This window comes from Thunnus maccoyii, chromosome 3 (genome assembly GCF_910596095.1).
Source record: "Thunnus maccoyii chromosome 3, fThuMac1.1, whole genome shotgun sequence".
NCBI classification, from domain to species: domain Eukaryota; kingdom Metazoa; phylum Chordata; class Actinopteri; order Scombriformes; family Scombridae; genus Thunnus; species Thunnus maccoyii.
In genome coordinates, this window is record NC_056535.1 from 8,521,629 (window position 1) to 8,532,599 (window position 10,971).

Consider the following 10,971-nt stretch of genomic DNA (forward strand, 5'->3'; position numbering starts at 1 on the left):
TTCAATATAATTTCCAATTCTGTAGGCTAATAAAAGATCTAAAAGCAAAATTTCATCAAAAGTGGGTCCGTGTTCTAATTTGTGTCAGTTTAGGAGTCCTTTAAGTGAAAAAGTTTGAGAACCACTGGGCTACCTTAAAGAAGTGCATCACTAACTGTGTGCCGGTTGTGATTTTTCCTGGGAATGTCACCACCGACACCCAGTTTGTAAAGGTAAATGCTAGTTTGGGTCAGGTTAGGGTTACGCACACAATGAAAAACCACAACGCTTACAAATCTCATGATAGTTTCACAAATTGTCCCTCCAGCTGATCCAATCTAGTACCAACCACCCTTCATAATACTCATAACACTACAAATGCAAAGGCTGTTATTAGTGGGCCATAGGCTTAATCAACATTGTGTTACCCCATTGGGTGAACGATAGTGACTTAACAGACAATTATTTAAATGAAAATCTCAGAGATTCTTAGAGATTGACAAAGTTTTATCTCAAAATTAAGTCATGGTTGACCAAGGGAGTGAGAAAAATGAGCAGCCACGACCTCAGCCTCTGTCCTCATGAAACTTACCTTAAAATGTCATTCATTTACACATTAATAATCATTTAATTAAATATATTAATGGGATTATAAGAGGATAATTAATGGTTACATTAATGTACTATAATTAAGTATTTTCAATGGATTTTCGGCTGGTTTAGGGGCTTGACCAAATAGCATAAAAGCTATCCCTTAATTTATTTAAACTGTGTGAGGGCCTTTTTCAATTAAGTTAAAAATTCAGGAATGAGGTTTTAACCCCTTAAACCATGCAGACAATCCACTGACATATATATAATACCTTACTATATTATAATCCATTAATTTAGCCATTAATTAACCACACAATTTTCAGTGAAGACTTGGATTTGTAAGCTCATTTTAAGGTACAAATTAATTATTACTATATTACAGTCTATCTGTTTATTTATCATATGTTCCTAATCTGAGGTAGATCTATTTTATACCTGAACACAGAAGAATACCTTAAAATATAATTAATTTGCACCTTAAAGTATTTAAGCTCCCTAACGCAAACCAAAATCCCAATCCCTGACTTGATGATTAATGGATTTGTCAAATATTTCAAATTAAGGTGAAAATTAAGGGGACTTTAATATCGAATTAATTTGTTAATTAGACGCTTATGAAATTACTTTTTAAATTTTTTGCAAATTAAAGGAGTACTCCAGCACTTTAGTACTGCAACTCCATTCATTTGAGGTCTCAAAAGTCACCGATTAAACAAAACAAAGATTAAAATTGATGCAGCAGTGGCCCACACATCCTGACTTTTAATCTGTAGAATGGTCAAGCTTCAATCAATTAAGGACATGTTAAGGACATTTTAAGGGCTTGTTGTGTTATAGTGTGTCATGTATTGTCAAGTAGTGAACCTCTGTCAGAGAAATCACAACTGAATCTTATGAATATTATTCAAATCAAGAACTTTTATTGTTCAAATAATTTTTTGCACACATGTAAACCTACTGCTTTCATTAATGAAAAGTTCATTAAAGAAAATATGACTTCAGTAAACCTAATTGTGTTTAGTGATGAGTACCATCCAAGTCTGTATACTCTTGGAGCAACAATTATGAGTTTTCTGTCCTTTTTGTGGGTTAGTGCTTATATTTTTGAAAGGAATCTGTAGATTATGTTAATTTCGATAATAAGATTTTTATTTGGGCAACAGTGTTAAACTTTACTGTCACGTCATCCATACAACAGAGTTCAAATTCCCAAGTTAGATAGAGACTAAACATTCCAAGACTACTGATATCAAAATAATTCATCTGCAGTATTTTTTATTAAAGAAATTGTATATAAATTATTTTCTGATTTACTTCTTTGCTGCCTTTTTGTCAGTTTTATTTTTTATCCTAAAATGTGGGTTCAACAAAACCTGAGGGAGGAAATTACACTGGTGCCAAAAAATAGGCAGATATTTATTTTAAATTTGTGATCTTTACACAGAAAATGACACAATGACTATAATTTCAAAACACAAAGACTGCTGTCAGCTACAATTTACTGTCATTTGAGAAAACAGCGATCCTTTTTAATGAAAAATGCAGTACTTTTTTCTGTAGTCACATTCGTCCTCAGACCAGGTGCCTCAAACAGAAAGAGGCACCGTTCCCTGAAGGTGATGTTGCAGAGGAATTAAAGACCACATCCCTGCCCTTTTGGCTAATAAGGCTCAAAGGACTGTTCACATTAGCTGCAAAGTTCAACCCTGTTTCCCTCTGATGACTTGTCACCAAAGAGACATTTACCTGCAAGTTCATGTAAAGCATTTGATTTTTATTAACAGGCTTTAAAAAGAGGCAGCATTTTACTTTTATGACAAAAATACACCATGTCTCTGTACTATATAATCATTATAACGACTGTCTTCATATCCATTGCCTTCACCTGCTGTTATCAGTGTAAAGATCATGTTCGCAGTATATTTCCCTGCCTTATTTTCTTTGAAGATGGCACTTGGACAGATGAGTGTCTCGACTCCAGTCAGTGGACATCCTGCTCTTAATGTCTTCCTGTGGAAGATAAAGAGATGCATGAACCATCCTGTAGAACAAAGAGATATGAGATCAGTACATTTGATAATACACCATCATTACTTCATGGATATAGAGTCGTTAAACCGCAGGGAGCTTATTAAATTACTTGTGTGTCTGAGGTATTGCACAGCATACTGTTGAACTGATGTGTCTATTTGTGACTTGTGGTTTAGGTTATTGTTTTCTACACGCAAGGTGGAATTTACATAGCGAATTGATCCTGAATAAAACTGACGTGAGCACTGTGTGCTCTCATTGAGTGGACTCTGGCAAGGCTATTATCTCTCAGGGACTCCTTTCAAAAGGAGATAATTGCTCTTACTGCCAGTGGAGAAAATCAAGACGTGTCTGCATGCTACACTGTTAACATCTGCTCGCCAATAGAATTCATTTATGCTTACTAAAGCAGGATACGGTCCTGTGCTGTCTCTGGAAGATAAAAAGCAGCGTTGAGATAGCCATATGTTCTATATGGAATGGAGGCAATAAATGCGGATTTTAATGACAGATCTCAGGCTCTTTATGGCTCGGTTTAGTGCATGAATAGGCCCCACAAATTGGAATGCCCTCCTGAAATAGATGGGAACTTCAAGCAGGATATGAAACTGAAATAACTTGCAGCACGGAGCTACAGCAGTCTGCCTATTTTCTGGTTACTCTGGTGTGAACCCAACTAGCACGACACTGAGTAAAAACCCAACATATGCCACTGAAAAGCTCAGCGAGGCTCCACAAGCGAGGCCTCCATGAGGCTGCACTGATACATACACACAAATCATCTCTACTGTCTCTCTCACTCAGTCTGTGTTGGACTTAGTTAATGATGAAGGCTCGGTGGATCACTCAGCGACTAAGTGTGCTTGATAAAGGTCAGTGCTGCCACCAGCTAATGCTTCATCGCTCAGAGTAATACTGTAGCCGAGCGTATTGTGAATACTCTGCACATGAACGCTTCACAGGGCAAAATAATCAAAAGAGTAGAGTCTGGAAAGGCCAGCTGTTTCTAATGTGCGTCTGTGTGGTGGCTGCAGACGTCAACACACACAGACACTGACAATTGTGCATCCCAAACCTCTCCAGACACATGATCAGTGATCAGAGAGTCAATCTAAGAAGGTTTGCAGCATAAATACTACAAATAAATACACAAATACTCACAAATTTACAAAATTCCAGTTTGAAATGAATTGAAATTTAATTTTTAATTGATTCACAACTGTGAAGTGGTACAGTAGTAAAATCTTAGCTCTTATATCCAGTCAGTGAACTTGGGAACTATTTGTTCAGAGTTTTTACGGGTAACTAAGGGTGTTTCACAAGGTTCAATTCTGGGTCCAGTTCTTTTTAAAATTTATATTAATAATGTTTTTTCATCTTTAACATGCACATTTCTACGCACATGATCTTAAACTTGTATTTCATGCACATAAAACTAAGTTCCCAGATAGCAAAGTTGCTGTGGCCCAGATCCGACCCACACCTGACACTTTCGGCACTTTCATCTGGCCCACATACCGCGTGGAAGGATAGCACTAGGGTGGTCTGCTCCTGTTTCACAGATCTGGGCCACAAGCAAGCCATAATAATGCTGTATGTCAACAAAGAACAAACCAGATAAACCAGAACTGGCTCACATCCAGAATTCACATACCCAAGAGCACAACATCGTTAACCAAAAAAGGCCCACATTTGATTTGGGATATTTGGGCCATATTTGCTATTTTACATACTAGGTGAGCTGTCCTAGCCCCCTTTTTAAAGTCTATTTTACATATGGGCCATTTCAGGCTCACATCCATTTTGTCCGGGCCAGAAGAAGGCCAGCGGAGCCGCATCATTGCCTGAAGTGGCCCACTTCCTTATGCTATCTGGGTTTATGTTATTCTCCAGAGCGAGAGGTAACAATAGCAAAAACTTTAATATTTCCACCAACAAGGATCTATTATTGAGAGTTACAGAATATAAATACCTTGGTACTTGGATAGATGACAAATTCACATTCAAATTTCATATTGACAATCTTGTCAATAAATTACAACAAAAAATGTTTTTTTTTTTAAATATAGAAACAAACTTTCCTATGCTTTGTAGGAAAAGGATCGTTGAAGCAGTTTTTCTCTCTGTTATGGATTATGGTGATGTGATTTATTGGCATGCCTCTGCCTCTACTCTTAAGCTATTGGATGCTGTTTATCATTCTGCCCTTAGGTTTAGTACTCATGTTTATAGCACTCATCATTGCATCCTGTATGAAAAAGTTGGGTGGTCTTCTCTGGCTGAGAGACGTGATATGCATATGTATTTGTTTATGTACAAGGCCTTTATTGGGAAGCTGCCATCCTACATCACATCTATGCTAGACTGGTCCTCTGGACCACATCACACTCGGTCTAATGACTGCACGTCCCTTGAGTTTGTACAGAGCTTGGAAGATCTGCTTTTTGCTTTTAAGCTCCGACCATCTGGAACTCTTTACAAAGCACCTAAAAATGAATACTTTAGTAAGGCTGGGTCAATTTAAATCTATGATCACAAATCACTTAACTTAACTCAACTGTTTGTGCCCGTTTAACTGATTTGTTTTAGTATCTTGTATCTTTTATTTTTTATTTTTTTTAGTAATTTAAAACTAAAAAACTAATACTCAGCATTATTGTAAATGAGGGCCTGAGTTTACATAAAGGCTATGTTATATATTTCTTTTTATCTATCTATCTATCTATCTATCTATCTATCTATCTATCTATCTATCTATCTATCTATCTATCTATCTGTCTATCTATCTATCTATCTATCTATCTATCTATCTATCTATCTACATACAGTCTGCAGTGATCATTGCCTTCATCAAATAATTATATTACAATATTTTAGGAGTTCAACAAATGTTTGCTGTTTACATGTTTCACCAGCAATGCTGTTCCTCCAGCATTCATGGCAATAAAGTTTAAAATAATCTCCTTAAGCTTCTCTTTCTATCACTGGAAAATGCAGAATATATGAAAATGCAAATATGGTTCATTTGTAAAGTTTAACAGCTGGATGGGATACTTCTCTCATAAGTCCTTTCTCAGTGTATTTACACTGGAGGTGCAGTTTCTACATCACACCTGTTGCACATTGAATCATGATTAGCTTCTAAACTAGTTGTGACGTCACAAAATCATGCAACTCTGATTTAAAGAGAAAGATAAACTTCATCAGATTCTAGTATCAAACTCTGCACATACATCCTGCACAGTGAAGCTCCAACATCCAGGTGATGCGTAGTAATCAGCTAAATACATTTTGAGTGGAGGGCGGCTTTAATGATAAAAAGTGGGTGCACGTGTGACCAAGTGCACCTGACACTTAAATACACTTTTAAAGTACAGTAAATGAGGCCATGCGAGCACCTTTAATGAGGCTAGACTAATATCCTGTGGAAAGCCAAGGTGCCGGCAGCTGCTGAGATCAGGTAACTTGCAGACACGCGGGGTTGGTGCTATTTCACCTGTTGACACGCAGCATACAGCAGGCTACAGTTTCAACCTATTTAGGTTTATGTTGCAATCCTAGCAGACCAAAGGGGCCTCAACATGTCAACTCACTGAGGATGAATGGAGGATGCTCCCGTGTCCTCTGTGCGTCTGTCCCTCTGAACAGCAGCACCCTCCCTCCTCCCTGCGCCCCGCGCGCACTCCGGAGTTGAGGATGAAGACGCAGAACATCAGGACCCTCTCACTCATCCTCTCCATGGTTTTCTACCTGCTCATAGGAGCCGCCGTCTTCGGCGCACTAGAGTCGGACAGTGAGAGTTCAAGGAAAAGGGCGCTGGAGCAGAAGCTGAACGAGCTGAAGATAAAGTACGGCTTCGCTGAGGATGACTACCGGGAGATTGAGAGAGTGGTCCTTCAGTCGGAGCCGCACCGCGCAGGCAGACAGTGGAAGTTCGCCGGCTCGTTTTATTTTGCCATCACTGTTATCACCACGATTGGCAAGTAGATACTTTGCACAAAGGTGCTTGTTACCTAAAAACACAGGGAAAGCTGCTGTGTGTGTTCAGTTTAAGAGGGGAGTCACAGGGCTCCAAGCTAAGGAGAGGAACAGGTAAAACTGTAAAGCCACACAAAGCTGAGGTGCAGTGTGACGTATTGTGAAGCAGGATGGGGACTGAAGTTGGTGATTGTCATTTAATGATATAGGCTACCTCTGAATAGCAACAATAAACAGCTGATGACTGGCACTGTTACTTAAAGAGATACTCCACTACAAATCTATGTTTTCATTGTGAAACATCAACATCTGCAAGGTTGTAATGCAAAAAGTTAGTAATTTGTTTCAAAACAAAGGCTGATTCATGGAAGTTACACAGAATTCCCACAGTGACCGGTGTTCACTCTGGGTAAATGTGATCTAATCCAGAAACATCTAACTTCTCACGTAGTGCAATCCACTTATCTGCTCTCCATTCATACCTATATATGTGATACTTGTTTCAATAACTTTTCACTGCTCACATCTTAATCCTCATACACAACCCTCTCACACTTGTGAGCAGGCGCATGTGACAGTATTGTTGCAATAGAAGTTTCCAGTGAGAACATGTCAGTGTCATGCATCAGTCATGCATCAACTGATAGACTTTGAGTGGAGTATCTCATTAAATGTTTATATTTAGATTTTCTACTATACACATAACTTTGTTATGATTTGTTAATGTATGTGAGTCAGACTCAGCATGGCCTACCACAACATTACCGACCACAAGCAAGAAGAGTGTGAAAGAATCAGGAGGAGCACTTAATGATTGCAATATCAACAGAATTTCATGTTTTCAAGCCAATTTTAATCAGAACCTTCATTGTTCTTTTAAACTGTTGGATAATATAATATAGCCTGCAATATTACCTGTAGGTTACGACCCACTGACCTAACCATTTTCTTTAACTCTGTATCAACCAATTTATGGCCATTAGAGAGCAGAAAAACATGAAAACCATCTTAACTGCAAACAACCACCACAATATCTTCAACTCATAAACTTTTATTGCTAATGGGTTAGCCCAAAGTCATCTGCTTTCACATCCAGCAGACACAGAGCAACATTAGCACTAATGTGGAGTCCAGTATTCACTCTCCTTTTAACTGTGGTTTGGTCTTTGGTCAACTGTTGAGAGAAGTATCTGGGTCTTTAGCTGCTAGTTGCTAACAAGCTGCAGAGGCATGTCGGCTGCATGGTGCTGGGCAGGTAGCATACAGCAGGCTTAACAAAGCTTTTTCTGGCAACAGCTATCTTTGGGGGTTAATGACAGCTCTGAGTCAACCATACAGAAAATGTGCAGCTGTAAAACCAAAAAAATGGCTAAAAGAGGATAAAAAGCTGCAGTTTCATGTTTGGTGATTTTTCCATTATGGCACTGACATATGATTCAGTGCTGATATCAAAAATATCGATTAATGCAAGTTTAACTACATAAACAGCAAGAGTAGACAGAAAATGATCTGGTTGCATTGTTTATGTTATGGTTTTAGAAGTAATTTAAACTCAGAGCAATAAACTCGAGAGTTGGCTTTGTCCTTCATTGAGTGATGTGTGAGTAGTGTAGCCTTGCAGTGTGTACAGCAGTGATATATCTTGATGACCGAGAATCTGCAAAGACATAAAATAATATTACTTTACATTATGTGACCTGATCCTGTAGGTTATGGCCATGCTGCTCCACGCACTGATGCTGGCAAGGCCTTCTGTATGTTTTACGCTGTCATGGGCATTCCTCTGACACTGGTCATGTTCCAGAGCCTGGGCGAGAGGATCAACACTTTTGTCCATTACCTCCTGCGCAGAGCCAAGCAGGGCCTGGGTTTACAGAAGACAGAGGTGTCCATGGGGAACATGGTCCTGGTGGGTCTACTGTCCTGCATGAGCACGCTGTGTATTGGAGCTGCAGCCTTCTCCCACTTTGAGGGCTGGACCTTCTTCAATGCCTACTACTTCTGCTTCATCACGCTCACCACCATTGGCTTTGGGGATTTTGTGGCCCTGCAGAAGAAAGATGCTCTCCAGAAGCGAACCCCATATGTGGCCTTCACCTTCATGTACATCCTGGTCGGGCTGACAGTCATTGGAGCTTTTCTTAACCTGGTGGTCCTAAGGTTCCTCACTGTCAGCACCGAGGAGCCTGATGGAAGGCCTGAAGTGCAGGGAGAGGAGCAGGATACGCAGCCTAAGGACACGCAGGGGGTCAGGGAGGCAGAAACTTCTGATGTGGAATATAAAGACGGAGAAGACGGACACAGCAGCCGGTGCAACCTAAGCCTACCCATGGAAGGGGGCACCAGCCGTATAAACCTCCTCCCCTCTCCTGTAGAGGAGCGCAGACTTGTTATATCTGAACAGGAAGAGCACTCTAAGCTCCCTGAAGCCAGCAGGTTCAGAGCCTTGCTCTTCTGCATGTGCTGTGACCCGGACGTTTACGACAGCCCCTCTCTGTCTCACTGTGAGCCTGAAGGCGGCCATAGCAACCCAGTCTTTTACAACTCCATCTCCTACAGGATAGACCAGGCCTCATGCAGCTCCTGCACCATGTCGTCACAGACTTCCCCCAGCAGCGCAGCTCTCTGCCTGGGCAAGAATAGTCTTCACACCAGGAGGATGTCATTCTAACTCTCTGAACTTTTGACCTATAAGTCTAGGTGGGCTTTGTTTTGGACTTTTTGTACACACCACAGAAGAGATAAAGCCCTCTAAATTTCTGCGTGGTGGAACAAATTGCCCTGTGCTTTCCCAGTCATGAATGTAGCATTGCTTGTGATCAGATAAAATGTAGCATATCATAAAAAATCATATAAAGTTTATAATGTTATTTTTCTACATTACAAGTGAATACTAAAATGAAGATATGTAAAAAAAAATTAAAGTATGTGAAATCCCACCTTTATTGTCCCAATGCATATTGTATAAAAGCTAAAGGAAACATGTGATCAACAAACTGTCACTGCAAGACATGTGACTGAGAGATGTGATTTTTTTTTGAATGATTTTTATCTGTGTGAATATTTAAGGTGTCAGACTTTCTGCAGCATTGTCACCTGTGACCCTCAGTTATTTCCAGTCAGTAATCATCGGTGTCTTCTAATAGGAACGTACACTTCGTCGCTCTGGCTGGTTCCCTAGGTAACGCTTCCATCCCGGCGCTTAGTGCAGTGGAAAACTGCAGAGGAACACATACAGTACAGTGAGCAGTGATTGTCTGAAGTCAGCATCCAGTCAAAACTCATTTCCAGACCGTGTCCGCTGTGATGAACGAGTGCGTCAGTAAAGAATTAAATATGAGCAGAGGCGCTTAAATAGTGGCGATTAGAAATTTCTCCAAATCAGTGTTTAATTGCCTGCCTTCTTATGTGTGTGTGTTAGTTTTTTATATTAAACACAAAAGAAGGAAGTGCCTTCATTCCTGCTTGCTGAATATTTAAATGTTTGTTTGTTAAATGTAGAAAATAAGGTTTTTACTAAAAACCTTTTCTTTTTTTCTCAGATTCCACTGTGTAATTTTGTTTAATCTACAGGCCAAATGAGTGCATAAAAAGGAGAAGCATAATGAATCTTTGAAATGGCTGCCAAGCAATCTTTATAGGCTTATATGTATATATATTTTTCTACTTTTTCTACTTTTGTACAGCAGGAAGAGACAACGTGAGAGCAGCTGTTCTCAAATTCTTGACCTGAGTTACAGCAATCCTGCTGGCTTAATCATGTCAGAGACAATTTACACCTGAGATGTGACGTTAGCTGTACTCATAACTGACCGCAGGATAGGAGCCATATCCATGCATGGTAAACACCTGCCCTGCTGGACACCACAGAGAAATGCCACTGAAGCTCCAGGAGTGCTGCTCTGAAGCCAACTTTGATGCAGAAGAAGTCACCTTCCCGAGATGACTTAATTTAAATTTGCAATTTTTATCTCCTGTTAATATTTCAGTAATCTGTAACTGACTTGTACTTTGACCTCTTTTTGAAGGGTCAACTTGAGTTTTGCATTACTTTATATTATTAACGGAGCCTCTAATGGGAACTTGCAGTGACTTGCATTTAATTTCTTCTTGTTCCCATTTCTAACACTGGGGAGCAGCATTGATCCATGTTAAGACTAAAACTGACTTCTGTGCAGTCTGCAACTCAGGGAGCCATGTCTGCTGACATCTTTGCATGGTAAAGTTTTATTTTTATTCTTATTTTTTTGCCTCTCTTAAGAATGACACTAGCGTAATACAACTATTCTCTGTATATGTTAGACTTTTTACAGCGCAGGAGACAACACTGTTTTCGCTTTTTCAATATTTAACTCGTTTGCCATCAGAGTTTTATATGATATTAAAGCA

The 10,971-nt window shown here is 39.5% G+C and overlaps 1 protein-coding gene and 1 long non-coding RNA gene across 4 annotated transcripts; one reads left to right on the forward strand and one right to left on the reverse strand.

Annotated features, from left to right (window-relative positions):
- Positions 1 to 2,340: 2,340 nt before the first annotated feature.
- LOC121889726 lies at positions 2,341 to 6,272 on the reverse strand. The gene is made up of 3 exons (XR_006093608.1): positions 6,198 to 6,272; positions 6,003 to 6,100; positions 2,341 to 2,583 (listed from the first exon to the last, which is right to left on the reverse strand). It is a non-coding gene; the product is annotated as an uncharacterized LOC121889726 (long non-coding RNA).
- LOC121889712 (potassium channel subfamily K member 15-like) lies at positions 5,875 to 9,937 on the forward strand. Of its 3 annotated transcripts, none has more exons than XM_042401900.1 (3): positions 5,875 to 6,064; positions 6,147 to 6,583; positions 8,292 to 9,937. In XM_042401900.1, the coding sequence occupies exons 2-3, from the start codon at positions 6,214 to 6,216 to the stop codon at positions 9,251 to 9,253; spliced, it is 1,332 nt and encodes a 443-aa protein (XP_042257834.1). In that variant the 5' UTR covers positions 5,875 to 6,064; positions 6,147 to 6,213; the 3' UTR covers positions 9,254 to 9,937. The 3 variants fall into 3 exon arrangements, with proteins under 3 accessions (XP_042257834.1, XP_042257841.1, XP_042257825.1); XM_042401907.1 differs by having other exon boundaries at positions 6,169 to 6,583; XM_042401891.1 differs by having other exon boundaries at positions 6,166 to 6,583; positions 8,292 to 9,936.
- Positions 9,938 to 10,971: the final 1,034 nt, after the last annotated feature.

Coding starts and splice junctions, on each gene's coding strand:
- LOC121889712 (XM_042401900.1), top strand. CDS start 6,214: ATGCTCCCGTGTCCTCTGTGCGTCTGTCCCTCTGAACAGCAGCACCCT. Junction 6,584..8,291: donor CACTGTTATCACCACGATTG/GCAAGTAGATAC, acceptor CTGATCCTGTAG/GTTATGGCCATGCTGCTCCA.